Here is an 18,267-nt window from a genome sequence, read left to right on the forward strand (position 1 = left end):
GCACACTGAGCCAAAACATTATGAACAATGCCCAAAACAGCATTGGATGCTGCCTGATGCCATTGTGAGCAATGATGCAGCAACAGAAGTATGTATGTGGAGCAGACGTGGATGGGAGATCGCCTTAGCAAAGATATGGGCTGCAAATGGGGAAATCCATTGAAGTAAGCAACTTTACAGAGGGCAGATTATTATTGCACAGAACCTGTAAATGAGTATCTCGAAAACGGGAGCTGGTCGAATGTTCACTTGCAACTGTTGTGAGAATCTAAGGAAATAGGTAGGACACTGAAACTACCATTAGGCGCTAAATGGTTGGACATGCACAACTCATCACAGAACATGGTATTTGGAGCCTTGTCTGCTCTGTAAAGTGGGACAGATGGTGATTTGTGACATCTCTGCTGAAAGAGCACAGTGCTGGTGCATGTCCAAGTGTTTCAGAGCACACTGTTCATCATGTATTGTTGAACATGGAGCTCCACAGCAGACCACCCCAGTGTGTTTCCATGTTGACCCAATGTCATTGCCGATTATGGTTGCATTGGGCACAGGACCATCAGCATTCAACCGTTGATCAATGTAAACGTTTCGGCTCTTCATGTGAATCGCATTTTTGCCACACTAGGTCAATTGTCATCTCCACAAATGCTGTTATTGAGGTGAACCGTGGCTCAAAACGTGCAGCACACCTTGAATGCTGGCTAGTGGAGCAGTATTATGCTATGGGAGACATTCCCCTGCGCTTGCATGGGACCTGTGGTGGTAACTGAAGACACACTGACAGCTGTGAACTACTTGCATCCCTTCATGCTTGATGTCTTCCCCAATGGTGATGCCATCTTTCAGCAATATAATTGTCTGTGTCTCGGAGTCAGAGGCATACTACAGTGATTTGAGGAGCATTATACTGAACTCGTGTTGATGTCTCGGTGACCAAATTGTGGAAATGTAATTCCTATGGAATTCATCTGCATCACTTTTGGGCGTCATCACAATGTACACAAATCAACGGGCCACTATTTACGCGAATTACGTGACCTGGACATAGACAACTCATGCCACATACCTCCAAAAACCTACCAACAAACTGTTGGATTCCTGATATGCAGAATCAGGGATGTATTTCGTTCCAAAGATGGAGAAACAAGCTATTAAGCAGGTGGTCATAATATTTTGGCTCATCAGTGTACATTTATCTGGGACTGACTGTAAGGAACTACTTTGGAACTTTCATACATGCAAAGATACACATGAAAATACCCTAAAAATGACATAGAAAATGACTTTTAAAAACATAATTTCCAGTGTTCCAGAAAAAAAAAAAAATTGTTAAAACTTGATGTAGCGATAATCAGAGTTACGTTGTTATTCATCTGATGAAAAGTAATGCACATTTTTACATATTTTTGATCTGCTTTAATATTAATGACTAATTTATGGACCTCATTGTTGTTGAGAAATAATTTGAATTTTGTTAAAATATTGCACAAACTTACATTGCAGGTTATGTAAGACTTTGTCACAGTTGTAGTCTCACTGCTCAAAATAAGAGGAATGAGGCACAGTTATTGTTGCTGAATGAGCCCACTGTGTTAATAAGATCACTGTTACTTTCAAACAATGGAAAATCCGCATAGGAATATAACAATGTAGGCAAAGGTATATTACTACTTACCATAAAGAAGACATGTTAAATTACAGGCAGGCACAATTAAGACACTTACACAAAGCTTCCAGCCACAGCTTTCATCAGGGAAAGAGAAACACACACATGCAAGCATACTTGACATAAACATGACCGCCAGCTCCGGCAGCTCAGGCCAGAATGCAACTATCATGTGTGATCGCAGCAGTAATCTGGAGGGGGCAGGGAAGGAATAGGAGTGTTGTAAATGTGGGGGACAGAGCAATATTGTCTGACAGAGTACGGGGACTAGAATGCTAACAGGTACAGTTTCAGGAGTTTGTGGGGTAGGGAGGTGCGGAAAAAAGAAGTGAAAAGGAGAGGAGCGGGGAAAGAATGGCAGGTCCATTGACAGAGGTGGCAAACAAAGAGAATGCCAGATGAGAATCATCTCTTCCTCATTCTCGGCTCCCAGTCTCCTTGTCTGCTGCCTCTGCCAACACACCCACCCATCTTTTCCTTCTCCTCTCCTTTTTGCTCCTTTTTTATCCACCTCCCCACCCCACAGCTTCCTAATGCCATACCCGTTAGCACTCTAGTCCATGCACACTCTGCCAGACAGTGTTCCTCTGTCCCTCCCTCCTGTACACTACTATCCTTTCCAGATTGGTGCTGCCCTCCCACATGATAGCTGCATTCTGGCCTGAGCTGCTGGAGTTGGCAGTCATGTGTCTGAGGTGTGCTTGCTTGTGTGTATGGCTGGTGTATGTCTCTGTTTCCCTTTTGCAAATGAAGGCTGTGACTGAAAGCTTTGTGTAAGTGTCTTCTAATTGTGCCATCTGCAACTTACAGTGTCTTCTATAATGGTTACATTTATAATTGTTACTCTGTAGTTACTTCAAAACAATCGCTGAATAATAATGCGAAGCTGGTATCTGTATAGGTATCATTGGTAGTCTTGCAGCTCTCGAAGAATGTAGTTATAATGCAATCTAGACCTTTTGCTGCTTACAGGCATTGATAAATGAAGTGCAATGCACCAAAGTGTTCATGATTTAATTATGTATAGTTATGATTATTTTCATAAAGTTGTGTAGTGTTATACCAGGTGGCATTTTATTGGTCAGTATATAAATGCCCCACTGTAGCCTCCCACACCCTGGCCTACCTCTGTAGCAGAGTGGTTAGCATGGCTCACTGCCAGGCATAGGACCTGAGTTTGATTCCCAGTACTGTCAGGGACTGGAATGAAATGTACTCAAACTCAGGGCACCAGTTGAGGATCTACTTCGCAGAGTAGTAGTGGCTCCAGGCCACATCAGCTGACAATAGCCAGGATAGTGGTGTGCTGACCCCATCCCCATCCATACCAGAGATGTACAAGTTCTCTTTCCAGCCCGTCTGCCCCTGTCTTCGCTGCAACCATTTAAGCAGCTCATTTCGTCACGATTGAGACAGAAGAGTACATGTGTACCGAACCACAGTGGGTAAAGTGGACCAACTTGGATTTCCGCAAGCCTGGCAAGATTCATGGGACCTGTTCAGCCTGCTACACCTGACAACAGGCTGCGCTATCAATCCATTGTGGCTAGTCAGGTATATGTTTGCATGGGTAGTTTCATTTCAGCTCATTTATCATATTGGTGGCAGCAGCAAAGTGAACAAACCAAACCTAACATTGAAGAGAAATTAGGATTTGGGGAAAATATACCAGTTGCAAAACAGAACCCTAGTCCAGCAAGGGAAAGGTTTTCGTGTGTTTGAGGCAGCTTCAAATAAATTGGTATGGGTCGTGCAGTGCAAATTGTATGAGGCATTACTAAACATTCAGTCAGAAACCTGGAGTATATCAAAGCATGTTTTAAATTTGATGAGCAGTTTCCTCACTTTAAATATTTTGAAACTGAACAAAGGCTTAGTGACTGACAAATGTGTGGAAATGTATGCTAAGGACTTAAGGCCATTTAGCAGTATATAGGCTTTCTAAATTTAGGGCAAACATTGACTGAAACAGGGGAAAAAAAATAGCTCACTGGACATAAAAAACTGCGTTTTGGTGGTATGCAATGTAGTGCAAAGAAAGCTTAGTGTGAAAGAAAAGCAGCTTCTTTGATATGTAGTTTTTTTATTTAAACTGAAAAACAAACTTCATGTTTGCTAAAATGCTTTTAGGGAATTTAGAATTAACTGTTTTTCAATGAGCTTGCAGTGCAAATACTGGAAAAAGTAATTAAAATTGTTATACCTTGGTCATATTTGGCTGAAACACGCTGAGGCTACAGAAACTAGACTTCCAAAACTTTACTTCAATTGGTGTTGCAGTGTAATAAAAATCTTCAAGTTATTAGGTGCAAAGAACCTTGGCTTTCAGAGATGATTCTGCTTACTACAGGAAAGATGTACGGTATTGTGGTTGACCTGATGATGGTTTGAATTCAGAACAGTCAGTAGCAATCAAAAGAGGGTGAAGTTACAGAGAAAACTGTTCATATCGAAATAACTAAGCAAGCACGAAATATGGTGAAAAGGAAGAAAAGGGTAAATAAAAACCACAATTTTTTGGCCTATACAATGACCCAAAATAAATATATACTTCATTGATCCTCATCTTGTGATACTCGGGTAAAAAAGACTTTCCCTCAACTTCTGAACCCTATTTATAACACTGAAAAAATACATAATAAACTGCTACATAGCATAGCACAAGTTTCCTTTAGCCTGCTTGTGTTGGGCATAGTTAGGCTTAGGTGTGAGGAACACAATCTGCACATTCTGCTGCTATCATGCAGCAGCTTGCCTGCCCGGCTAACAGGCAAGCATGGGTATGTCAAAACAGTAATGTGTACACCTCTGGTCCTTACCACTTCCAATGACGTCATTGGTAAAGACAGACTTAGCGGCTGATCTGTTTCGATGGGGCCATCTGGGCCTGTGTGCGGAGGTTTTATCCCCACTGAACAAAATTGAGGTACAACTCATAAAATTCTCATAGGCAACATGTAGTACCTTTAAAGGGTATGTACTATTTTACTACTAAAGAGACAAAATATACAGCTAGAAGTATGTTAGATTTAAATACTTACTGAAAAGAGGGATACAAGAAAGTGTTAAATGCAGGAGGAGAAATTCTAGATAATGTGAACTTAATGTTTCATTTTGCAACAACTCATCGCACTACTACTCACAGCAATCAAGGTGCATTTTGTAAATATTAAGGAACAAGTACTGTTAATCCAATGTGAGAATTACTGTAATGGCATCAGCAATTAAAGGAGATGTTGGATTTTAACCTCAGTAATACTTTGAGAATGAAAACATGTTTCAAGTAGGCTGTATTGTTCGTATTATCCGTGGAATTGGCCAATTTCAACTTTGGGTCATTTTCAAGCACGTGTGATACATTCAGAAATAGCGATACTGGTTTATACCTAAATTTTCTTCAAGCTCTCGCATTTACGTATACTTTATAACTCAAGATACTTACATACCTTAAGCTTCCAGTTTCATTGTAATACATCGCTGGTACATGTGGTCATGCATACATGATATTTCTGTGCATATATGGCACAAAAACAATACAGTAGTGCAGATGATTATGTTCATTAGCCAACACAACCTGAAAGCTGCTCTATTGTTGTATACAAATGTAACATTCATTGTCATGTTAACACCACTAAAAAATATGCCGGACATCCTTATGGTGCATATTAGTCAAATAAAATGTCTATTAGTAAATTATTAATGGGGGAACAGAATAACTTACATCAAGATAAACATTTGTATATAATACACTAAGTTGAAGTTCTAGTACATTGTGCATGTGTAAAGTATTCCAATTCCATCTATCCCTTATATAGTGCTACAGTGCTGTAAGATAAACAGTGTATAAATCTTTCTAGTGCACAAAGCACATATTTTTAATATATGTAGGTAGGGAAGGTAAGTTGCTAAATTATTTACAATAAAAAAACAAGTAGACTGAAACAAATTGGAGGAATGGAGAGTGACCCTTATGGGATGTTCCAGAAAGGATGATCACTTCTAAAATTTATGCAAGTACCACACAGTTCTATCAAATTGAAAGATTGATGATCAGTAGTGATCTAATTCTAGTTAGGAGTAATCCACTTGATTAAGATTATAATATTAATAAACAAAAAAGTGCAGGCACCCAGAAGTTGAAATAGTTCATAACTAATGCACAATTCTATAACATATATAAAATAGGCAAGTTTTGGAGGAATAGCTGTGTTATAATTCCAGGTAAAACAACATAGCTAAGTTGAGATAATAAATTAACATTATGAGCTTACAGAAGTCACAGTATTATATATGGAAATCACCATTCTCTAAAGACTATGAACCAAATGAATGAATGAGGAATAGTAAATGTCATGATTACGGATAATAATAGTACAGGTAAACTAAGATTATAATCTTAATAAAGGTCCTGGCCTATGGACACAAAAGTATTATACAATTCAGAGTTCTTGAGGAATTAAAAATTAATAAATACTTGAGGAAGGTGGGAACATAGTTACAGGTGAAGGAACAGTACATTTAAAATAATAATGTTATTGAAAGTATGGGTTTTATGTATTAGTATTACTCATTTATCTCTCTCTCTCTCTCTCTCTCACACACACACACACACACACACACACACACACACACACACACACACACGTACTCACGTGTGTGCATTTCTCATGAGAACTTTGCTGTCTCCAGTAACTAATGCCTTAAAATCTTTCTTTGAGAGACGTATGGAATGTGCATTGAATTTTAGAATGAGACTGAATGAGAAATGGGATCATTATGAAATAACCTCCAACAGTCTGTACCCTACTTAACTTATGTTAGCCATCGTAATTCTGTTCTGTACTGCTGGTAGTGTTAAACATTTCTTATATACAATGTTTCTTGTCTTCCAGAATGCCTCAGTTTGCGACTCGAGCAACACTACTCAGTACTGAGTGTCTCAAGGGTCGAAGTTTGTATGGAGAAGCTGCAAAGCAGTTCATCAGAATGACAAGTGAAGATTCTGACTTGCGCAGTGCTTTACTATTGGAGCAAGCGTCTTACTGTTTCTTAAAGTCAACTCGACCTCGCATGGCAAGAAAATATGCATTCCATATTGTATTAGCTGGACATCGTTTCTCCAAAGCTGGACAGCGAAAACATTCACTCAGATGCTACAAGCAGGCATACCAAGTTAGTAACAAGATTCTGAAGATGCAGGTTGTAACTAATTATGATGTATTAATGTTTTCCTATGTTACAGATATATGAAAACAGAAACTGGAGTTTGGCTGAAGATCATATCCATTTCACGATTGGCAGGCAAGCAGCATACCTCAAACAAATTTCAGATGCCTCACTGTCATTCTCCAAGCTTCTCACCCCAGCAAGCAAACAATCAGCTCCTCAACAGTCAGCTTTTCTTCGTGAATATCTCACTATTCAGCAAGTAAATATACATTTTGAACAAGCAGTTCTAGAGTTGGTGTAATTTTACGTTTTCTGTTTTCATTGATTCAATTTTTTAGAACAAAAATTGTACTGCTAAGTGGTTGTTCATATGTGTGTGCATTCTGTGAGTAACAACCTCTGAAGATTAGGGACAATAAATACAAAACGTGCCATGTTGTACCATAGAATGTGACAGTATAAATAAATGCAAACCATGGTAATTGGACTATTTCAGAAATCTGCTTCTATCCTAAGTTGCTGCTTCAAAAATTTTAATCTCTCAAAGTGTGGGTACAAAGAATCTTAGAATTTTGCACAGCTAAGGATGTAAGGTTAACAATCAGTTTCATCTGTCTGCATAGTAATTATTAATGGTGTTCATGTTGTCCATTATTAGGTGGTGGTAAAGTCTTCATTCTTTGGTACTTATACAAACCAGTTACAGAGTTATTTTACTCTAAATTTTATAACTGTGGAGGTAAATGTACTGTGCAGTGTTCATGGAAGACACTTCCTTTTGAGGCTATTAGGAAATTTTGAAGAATCTCACCAAGAACAATCTGCTTCTCACAAGATGTTCCTATGCCTTCAGTTTGAAGATGGTTTGTAGTTCTGAAACATTGTCATCTGCTTCTTTTATTTCATAATTTCCCATTATGCCTAATGCCAGAAAAAAAAGTTGTAAGTGAATTCGAACTAAGTTTAGAAGTCTGCAATATTGATGATGATTGAGCAGCAGCCCACTAAATTCATTCACTCACTCACTCACTCACTCATTCATTCATCAAGTTTTGTAGGTCCCATCAAGAAGGAGAACCTTCAGGGATATGGAATAAGTCACTGTGTACACTAACAAAAGACAAACATATCATAGATACTTTATTTCCACTGTATTAACTGTAAACTATCACTATACTGCCAATTGATGTCTATGCTTATGGTAGTTAAATTAAATCAGAAAATTAAACAGAAGGCTGCTACTTTGAAAGAAGCTGTTGCCTTCTTTAACTATATACAGGCAGTGCAAAAAAGAGATTTTCTGCAGCTCTAGTGACTACTTCCAACTGTTCTTGAGTAGCAGTAAGTTGTTAAAGCATTGGCTCAAAACTGATCAGATAGTTGGCAACTGTTAGAACCAGTCCAAGGATAAATTTCTAGTGTTGTGCACGCAAAAACGTGCCACTTCATTTAATTCCTGGCATGTGTCCACCTCGAGTAGTTCAGTTTGTACATTAGGTAGCATCCTTCAAATTAAGTAATTCTGATTTTTTAAAATTCATCTTTGAATTTTATTTTCTCATTATTTTTAAGAAAAGTGTTTCCTTGAACTTTTTTTAGCAGCCTAAAACAATTAAATATTTGTGCTATTTAAGTGATGAATAAATAAGCTTAGTGACTGAAGTACAGGGTGTTCCAGAAAGTTTCATCTAATTTAATGAGGCTGCATCTTCTAGATGAATGAACATAGAAACTGGGATGAATTTTAATGTATGCTATGTCTACAAATTTATTTACAAGAGAACTATGATTTTTTTGAGGGCATATGTTTTACATGTGTGCACATACAACTTCAGGTGACTTTGTACAGTTATGTTTAGGATGAGAGTTTCCATTTAACCCTCCACCAGACACAGGACAAACGTCCAGTAATAATCAAACTCCTGTGTTACTTTGCTGAGCATGTCCGGAGTTCCTGTATTAATGGCTGTTGCTATGTGGTGTCGCAGTTAACCTTAAGTTGTTGGAAGGGGAGACACATTGATGAGTCTTCTATAAACCACCACCAAACAAAATCACATATTGTGAGATCCCATGACCTCCAAAGCCAAAACTGTAATGTGACATCTCTATATCCCATACAGCTTGTCCATCACTGAGGAGTGTTGTGCCAGACTTTAGATGAAAATAACAATGCACAACTCTAATTGGATCGCACCTTTTGAAACTGAAAACACAAAATGCTTTTTATTGCCATCTCAGTTGGGTGCACATTGGTTGATTAGTTAGATTCCTCCCCCACCCCCACCCCCTGCCCCCCCCTCCCTCCCTCCCCCTCCATTACCGGTTTTTAAGTAGAATTTCATCAATGCAATAGAAATTGCTCAGGAGTAATGATTTTAAGTTGGATTTAAAACTTGCTTCGATATCTGTCAGACATTTCTGAGCCACTGACAACTTTAATAATGAGTAATGAAGGTCATTTTTCCCTCTAGTGTTGTAGGTATGTACATCACTGTTCCTCTAAAATTGTGATGGATTATTGATGATTAATTTTGTTAGTGAATTTATGTATTGTGGTGATGCAATTAAAATGTGTAGCTTCTTGAAGAGGTACTTACGTGGCACCCAAGGGAGAACAACACATATTACCCTTACTGCTCACCTTTAAGCTATCAATTCTTTCTTTCTAAGTGATGAATTACCCCAGAAAATTATTCCACAGCACATTATTGAGTGGAAAAGTGCAAAATATGTCAAGAGGTTGATTTGTTTGATTCCAAGATTAGCAATTATACGAAGAGTAAAACTAGCTGGGGAGTGAACAAGTGTGTGAGCTAGCTACCTCTACAAAGGAGACCTTTGCTGGCAACCATGTGAACCAGCAACTTACACCTGATGCCAATGTTTCCATGCATAAGCTTATGTTCATCTCAAGTTTCTGTCTTCATTTGTATAGAAGATACAGGCTTATTAAACTAGATGAGTCTCTTTGAAATACCCTTACTTTACTTATAAGCAGAAAATTATCATTAAAAATTACAAATTTTTGTATATTTAAATTTATATATTTCTGACAATTATACACAGGAGGTATGGCTCAAAGTGCATTGAGACAAAACAGAGTTCACAGCAATTAGGAAGAAGAAAAGAGCAGGAAGAATTTCTTGAGATAAATGGCAAGAGGTTCAAGAGATTACACCGGTTCAAGTACTTGGGATCTTGGTTTACCACAGACAACAACATAAAAATGGACATCAAGGAAAGAATAGCAGTGGGTATGAAATGCATGCATTCCCTTAGAAAGACGCTAGGCTCTAAATCGATCTCGGTGAACACTAAGATTAAAATCTACAACACAGTGATATGCCCAGCAGTAATGTACGGTTCAGAAACTTGGAGCATGACTAAGTGAGAAAGGGAAAAACTGTTAATATTTGAAAGAAGAGTAATGAGGAAGATATGGTGACAAGGTTTAGATAACAGAGAATGGAGGAGGAGGAAAAACGAGGAAATCTACATTCTGATGCGACAACCAACTATCCTACAGAAGATAAAAAGCAAAAAGAATACAATGGGTGGACCATGTAGCCCGTATGCCAGATGGAAGACAGGTGAAGATGACACTAGCGGGGAAACCAAAAACCAAACGCCCCATTGGACGACCAAGGCAGTGCTGAGTGGACAATCTGGTGAAGGGCCTAGCAGCCCTGGGAATTGAAGACAGTAAAGTGCTGTTTGTGAGAGCATACAGGGATGTGGTGGGGACAGGGTAGGGCAGCTAGGTGCATTCGGGAAGTTAGATGGTGGCATGATGGGGGGGGGGGGGGGGGGGAGTGAAAAAGGAGAGAATTAAGAGGACTGTGGGTGTGTTTGTGGAATAGAAGGCTGTGTACTGCTGGAATGGGAGCAGGGAAGGAGATAAGTGGATGAAGGACAGTGACTAATGAAGGTCGAGGCCAGGAGGGGGGTTATGGGAACATAGAGTTCCCAAGTGCACAATTCAGAAAAGCTGGTGTTGGTTGGAAGGATCCAGATGGCACAGACTGTGAAGCAGTCATAGAAGTGAAAAACATTGTGTTTGGCAGCATGCTCACCAACTAGTCCAGCTGTTTTTTGGCCACAGTTTGTCGGCGGCCATTCATGCAGACAAACAGCTTGTTGGTTGGCATGCCCAAGTAGAATGCAACATAACAAAACTGACATAGTAAGTTGTTTCAGTGACAGTTTTTATTTCTAGAGAGGAGTTTTTTGCATGCAACAGCATGTCAAAGAAGACTATAATCAAACATACATTTCCAAACTGTGTGATATCCTTCGTTGGCAAGGTGACATGGCTGTCTCATTCGCTAAATTTAGCATATCCAAATTACTGGGGTTATGCGAAGGAAAGTAAGGTGTGTCAGTAGCTCATTACAACACTCTAGTGTCGCTTAACAGATTGGAGTGACTTGTTACTGATTTGCAGTTAAATGACATGCTCCATTAGCCCAGTGGCCTTTTATGGTCTATTACTAGAAGTGAGACGTGACTTTTTATTATAATCTGACTTGAGCAAGATTTCACTTCTGTGCTCACTTATAGATATATATCATATTCGAGTCTGTGCAAAAATCATATGTAAGAAATGCCTTTTAATCTTCTTTGGTGAATCAATTTTGGAAGACAGTATTTAGTATTTTAGTCTTCATATTATCATCTGCCATAATGACAAATAACCTCGTGGAAAAATTACTTTGATCCATTAGTTGGCTTAATGGGGTACGAGAACTGTTCAGCCTTATTTGACCATCCGACATTTAAAAGCTTGTTTTTCAAATTAATTGAACACTTGTCACACAGCTGTTCTTATGCTTGGTTTGACTTGATTAACCTGTGGTTAAATGTTGATGGCATCCTCTTGCCTAAAATATTCCGGAGTTAAAGTAGTCCCCCATTCGGATCTCCAGGTGGGGCTACTCAGGAGGATGTTGTTACTAAGAGAAACAAAACTGATGTTCTATGGATTGGAGTGTGGAATGTTAAATACCTTAATTGAGCAGGCAGCTTAGAAAATTTATAAATGGAAATGGGTAGGTTAAAGTTAGATGTAGTGGGAGTTAGCAGAGTTCGGTGGCAGGAGGAACAGGATTTTTGGTCAGGTGAATACAGGGTTATAAATACAAAATCAGTTAGGGGTAATGCAGGAGTAGGTTTAATAATGAAGAGAAAAAAAGGAACTTGGATAAGCTGCTATGAACAGCACAGTGAATGCATTGTTGTAGCCAAGGTAGACACAAAACTCACACCCTCCACAGTAAAACAAGTTTATATCCTAACTAGCTTTGCATATGATGAAGAGGCTGAAGAAATGTGTGATGAGATAAATGAAGTTATTCAGATAATTAAGGGAGACAGAAATTTAATAGTCATGGGAACTGGAAATCTATAGTAGGAAAAGGAAGAGGAGGAAAAATAATAGGTGAATATGGACTGTGGGAAAGGAATGAAAAAGAAAGCTGTCTCATAGAAGTTTGCACAGACCATAGCTAACTCTTGTTTTAAGAAACATGAAAGAAGGATGTGTACAAGGAAGAGACTTGGAGACACTTGAAGGTTTCAGATTGATTATATAATGGTAAGACAGAGATTTCAGAACCAAATTTTAAATTGTAAGACATTTCCAGGGGCAGATGTTAACTCTGACCACAATTTATTGGCCATTAACTGTAGATTAAAAGTGAAGAAACTGCAAAAAGGTAGGAATTTAAGGATATGGGGCCTGTATAAACTGAAAGAACCAGATAACTGCAAAGAGAGCATTAGGGAACTATTGATGATAAGAGTAGAAGAAGAATGGGTAGCTTTGAGAGATGAAATAGTGAAGGCAGCAGTGGATCAAGTAGGTAAAAAGACGAGGGCTGGAAGAAATCCTTTGGTAACACTAGAGATATTGAATTTAAATGATAAAAGGAGAAAATATAACACGCAGTAAATGAAGCGGTTGAAAAGGAATACAAATGTCTACAAAATGAGATTGACAGGAAGTGCAAAATGGCTAAGCAGGAATAGTTAGAGGACAAATCTAAGGATTTAGAAGCATATATCACTAGGGAAAAGATAGATGCTGTCTCCTGAAAAATTAAAGAGAACTTCAGAGAAAGAGAAACAGCTGTATTAATATCAAGAGCTAAGGTGGAAAACCAGACCTAAGCAAAGAAGTGAAAGCTGAAAGGTGAAAGGAGTGTGTAGAGGGTCTATACAAGGGAGAAGCACTTGATAATATTATGGAAATGGAAGAGGACTTAGATGAAGATGAGATGGGAGATATGATACTATATGGAGCATTTGACAGAGCACTGAAAGACCTAAGATGAAACAAGGCCCAGGAGCCAGGAGTAGACAACTTTCCATTGGAATTACTGATAGCCTTGGGAGAGCCACCCATGACCAAATTCTTCCCTCTGGTGAACAAGATGTATGAGACAGGTGAAATGCCCTCAGACTTTAACAAGAACATAATAACTTCAATCCCAAAGAAAGCAGGTGCTGACAGATGTGAAAATTACCAAACTATCAGTTTAATAAGTCACAGCTGCAAAATACTAACACTGATTCTTTGCAGAAGAATGGAAAAACTGGCAGAAGCCGACCTTGGGGAAGATCAGTTTGGATTCCGGAGAAATATTGGAACATGTGAGGCAATACTGATCCTATGACTTCTTATAGAAGATAGGTTAAGGAAAGGCAAATCTATGTTTATAGCATTTGCAGACTTAGAGAAAGCTTTTACAATGTTGACTGGAATATCCTCTTTCAAATTCTAAAGATAGCAGGTGTAAAAGGGAAGCATTGGTTGAGAGGGGTCTGAGACGAGGTTGTAGCTTATCTCTGATGTTATTCAATCTGTATATTGAGCAAGCAGTAAAGTAAACCAAAGAAAAATTTGGAGCAGGAATTAAAGTGCAGGGCTAAGAAATAAAAACTTTGAGGTTTGCCAGTGACATTGTCATTCTGTCAGAGACAGCACATGACCAACAAGAACAATTGAACAGAATGGACAGTGCCTTGAAAGGAGGATGTAAGATGAACATCAACAAAAACAAAACAAAGGATAATGGAATTAATCACATGATGCTGGGAGAATTAGATTAGGAAATGAGATACTAAAAGTAGACGAGTTTTCTATTTGGGGAGAAAAGTAATTGATGATGGCAAAAGTAGAGAGGACCTAAAATGTAGAGTGCCACTGGCAAGAAAAGGATTTCTGAACAGGACAAATTTGTTAACATCAAATACAGTTTTGAGTGTTGGGAAGTCTTTTTTGAAAATATTTGTATGGAGTGTTGCAATGTGTGGAAGTGAAACATGGATGATAAATTCTTTAGACAATAAGGGAATAGAAGGTTTTGAAATGTGATGCTACAGAAGAATGCAGATCAGATGGGAAGATCACGCAACTGATTAGGAATACTGAATAGAACTGGGCAGAAAAGAAATTTGTCGCACAACCTGACTAGGAGGAAGGACTGATTGGTAGGACACATTCTGGGACATCAGGAAATCACCAGTTTAGTACTGGAGGAAAGCGTGAAGGTAAAAATTGTAGAGGGAGACCAAGAGATGAATACAGTTAGCAGATTCATAGGAAGGGTTGATTTCTTCAATATTCCGTATTTTTACCTTCATTTGTGCATTAGTGTTCTGTAGACCACATCAACAAGGAAAGCCTCCAGGGGTACGACACAGGTAAAGTTACACATTAAGAAAACAGAAGGAAGTCATAGAAACTGAATCTTTGTAGTATATCAACAATAGTATCAGAATACTTCCTAATGTTATTTATGCTTATGTTGTCTTAATTTAATCATATAAATTAGAGGGAGGAGCTGTCAGACATTTCTAAAGATGACTGCAAAAATGTTTTGAACAGTGGAAGCACCAGTGGGACAAATGTATTAGTTGTAACACAGGATATTTTGAAGGGGATAATGTTGTTTTGTAATCAATTTGAAAATATATAGCTTTTAAAAAATAATTCTTTTTTTTTCTGTGCACTTATCTATCAAGTGCATGGTCAACGGTTCTTTTAATCTTGAACCAATGTTCTTATAGATGTTCCTGTCCAGAGCTAAATTGTGTTTCATCTTTGAGAAATGCCACTCGGCCTCTGTGTCTAGTTTGCTGTACATATAAATCTTTCTACCTGTTTTAGTTGTCCATTGTACTTTGACATTGTTACAACAATTATTTCATGATCACTTGTGAGGGCATGCTGTAAGAGGATGTGTTATTTGTTTCCATTAGAGATAATGTATTTTCATCTTGATTAAGGTTCTGAACTGTGTGTTGCCCACCACTTACATAACTGTAACTATCCCATTTGATTATTGGATGATTAAGGCCTCATCTGATGATTTTGTTATTGTGGAACTTGTGTATTACTGAACTGAAGTTTTTCTCTAAAGTTTTTGTTTACATCTGGGAATGAGTCTGTTGGTTGTTAAAAATATCTAATTACAAGTTAATGCCCATCTTTAATGCTAAATCGTGTCCAATCAATCTCCCATACAGGTTCAATTTCTATCTCAGAGGAATTGAGTTTCTTGTCCACTGTGAAAAATACATCACCTACATTTCCCATTAAATTACCATTTCAACCAGGTGCGGCTCATAATTAAAGGCTCTAAAGTGGAGCTGCCCCAAAATGTGCATTCTAAATAATGTTTTACAGAATTTTTTAGGGCTTGGTATGTGATACTGAGAAATGTTTCTCGAATAAGTAGTAGCTACTCTTAAGACTGCACCTTGAAATGTTGCTTAGCTATATGTAGCAGAGGTTTGGGGGCATGGCTGCCTCAGAGTACAGCTGTCATGGGCATCCAGATGGCTCTGGTGTTCTAGCCTACACACAATTTTCACATTTCACTGCTTATACATCCAAAGGGAATGAACAGAGCTGCTGAAACTTCACTATCAACTCCCTGTCTCTATATATCTCTATTATGCTTTGATGTGCTTTGATAGTACTTTGGACAGTATTTTTGTTTCTGACATTGGCTATAGTTTGCAAATGTCTCGCTAGAGTACACTGCAGTATGGTAGCATAAGTATCACCACCTAGGAAGAGTTTCATGAATGATTAGAGAAAAAAGTATGCAAAACATACCCTGCGTGTGAAAGATCTTCCATTACTTGGTTTCTTTGCTTGCTGATTGCAGGGTATGTGCATTATTAGCTAGTTTCTTTTTGTGAGTGTATTATGCATGAGTTTTGTGAGTTTTGCTTTCTTACACATAACAGCAGCATACCCCAAGTTTGAAAACAACACAATATGAAGTCAGTGTGCAATTTATCTGGTAAATTTTTGGAACATGCAGTTAAGATGAAAGTGAAGGAACTTGGTATGCCCAGATCCGATGTAAACAAAAATAAAGAACAAAAACTGTATAAATCCAGACAAGGGTATAGTAGCACAAACCAATATACATTGCTGCTGAGTGATTTTGTGTGCTGTGTCACTTATGATGCATATTTTTATAATACACAACTGTAAATATGACGAATATGGTGTGTAAATGACATGGCAGTTACTTAGCCAAGTCATGTCAGCCAATCACAGCACAAGATATGTGAAATCATGGAAACATTACTGTTTTGTCAGGCAAACTTATAGACTCCACAGTTTCAGCTTACATAACATTAAACGTCTGAAGTTTAAAAATGAAAATACCAAAAACATCAAGCAAGCAGCAAAGCTAACATATGCCACATTAAAGATTCCTCCAAAACATGTCTTTCAATACAATTTGTTGTGGTAAATTGTTGGGAAATGTGACATTGTGGGATAGATAACCTGCCTATAGATTTTATCTTGCAGTTAGCTTTTGATGTTATTTAGTAGTTGGTTATAAAACTGAAAAAAGATGCAGCATGTAAAAAAATTTGGCTAGAGTGCAATATTGCCGTTCCCTCCCTCCCTCCCATCTCACCTCATTCCATCCCATCTATCCCTCCCATTCCATCCCATCTATCCCTCCTATTCCATCCAATCTATCCCTCCTGGTTATGGTGACAGACTGATATGTAGCATAGCCTCAGGTAAAGGTTAGTTGCAACCTTCCCCAGTATGGAAATCACGAGCCCCACACCTCCTTTCATCATACATTTAAATTACCCCAAAAATCTCACTGCTGTCAATTTATAATGTTAAGAGGCTTTCTGTACCTAGTAGTATGTGAACACTTTAAATTCTAACACTTTGTTGCAAATGCTTTAGTTGTTAATCATTAGGATTTTAAACCTCTCACCTGTGAGGACATTTCTTCTGATTGTATACTGATACTTTGGGGTCTCCTACAGTTATTGTAATCTGGAATGGCTGAAAAGTCACCTAATCTAGAAACAAAACCCTGGTGTGTACCCCACACAGTTAGCAATTTTTGTAGCAGCCCCTTTTGTGTGGTACAAACCTGACCCATTTAATGCAATACTACAGTTCTCAGTCCTATGACAGATGTCTAGGGAGTTACAGCCTAGTTTCTCACAGAGTTATCAAAGTCTAATTCAAGTCCTCCACCTGACTCAGAACCAGGGGTCCACAATAAGTTCGGTTGACATTGCTACGGATTATGAGCTTCCTTAAAACTTGATCAAGGCTGTTCTTCTCAACCTACTCTGCTACTCACTGGAGTGATAAAAGTATGACATCTGAATCCAGATGAGAGGCATTGTTACTTTCAATGTGCCCACAATCCGCAGTTAGTTGTAAGCTGTTCCCACACTGGTTGCCAGAATAGCTCCTTCAACAAGTGCACCTTGTTTTCCTTTCCATTCCATGCTGCAATTTTCCAAAGGGTACCACCATCCAAGCATACATTGGAACTGCCAGTAATTTATAGACCCCCAGCTAGTTTGCATTTGCCTCATCTTCACATTGGAGATAGCAGGTTTCCTAACATGTTAAGTGAGTTTCACTGACTTAATTTCAGTTTCAGTGGAACACAGCACCTCAAATGTGTTTTCTTGAGGACAGCTGTGACATTCTTGAGTTCTCCATGGCCCCTGTCTTAATTGTACAGGACACTTAACCTCACCAGTGACACGCCATTCACAGTCAAGTAGATGAGTGATAGGTCTTGTACTTCATGTAGAGCAGACAGTAAACAGAGGAGAGGATAGTGCTTGAGCTTCACGAGCCTTGGTAGCCATCTCAACACACCCATTCACTTCCATGACAACAGTAAAATCTGGGAGACAATTGTTTTTTTATTTATTTTTTATTGTTTGCTCATGAACAAGCTAGACATCAGCTTTAATTTACAATAAATACAGATAAAATACACTGATGAGCCAAAATATTATGATTCACTGCCTAATAGCTCGTCCATCTTTGAAATGAAATAAGTCACTGATACTACGTAATCAAGGGTCTGACAGTTTGTTGGTATGTTTGTGGAGTTGTGTGGCAT

The 18,267-nt window shown here is 38.4% G+C and overlaps 1 protein-coding gene across 3 annotated transcripts in view; it reads left to right on the plus strand.

The window, feature by feature from the left end:
• The window catches only part of LOC126262211 (trafficking protein particle complex subunit 8), a 309,618-nt gene that overhangs the window by 123,109 nt on the left and 168,242 nt on the right, over positions 1-18,267 (plus strand). For all 3 annotated transcript variants that reach the window (XM_049958637.1, XM_049958638.1, XM_049958639.1), the window contains 2 exons: positions 6,562-6,841; positions 6,912-7,097. In XM_049958637.1, coding sequence (XP_049814594.1) covers positions 6,562-6,841; positions 6,912-7,097 — 466 coding nt within the window. The remainder of the gene's footprint in view (positions 1-6,561; positions 6,842-6,911; positions 7,098-18,267) is intronic.

Source organism: Schistocerca nitens, chromosome 6, assembly GCF_023898315.1.
Source record: "Schistocerca nitens isolate TAMUIC-IGC-003100 chromosome 6, iqSchNite1.1, whole genome shotgun sequence".
In the NCBI taxonomy this organism is placed as follows: Eukaryota; Metazoa; Arthropoda; class Insecta; order Orthoptera; family Acrididae; genus Schistocerca; species Schistocerca nitens.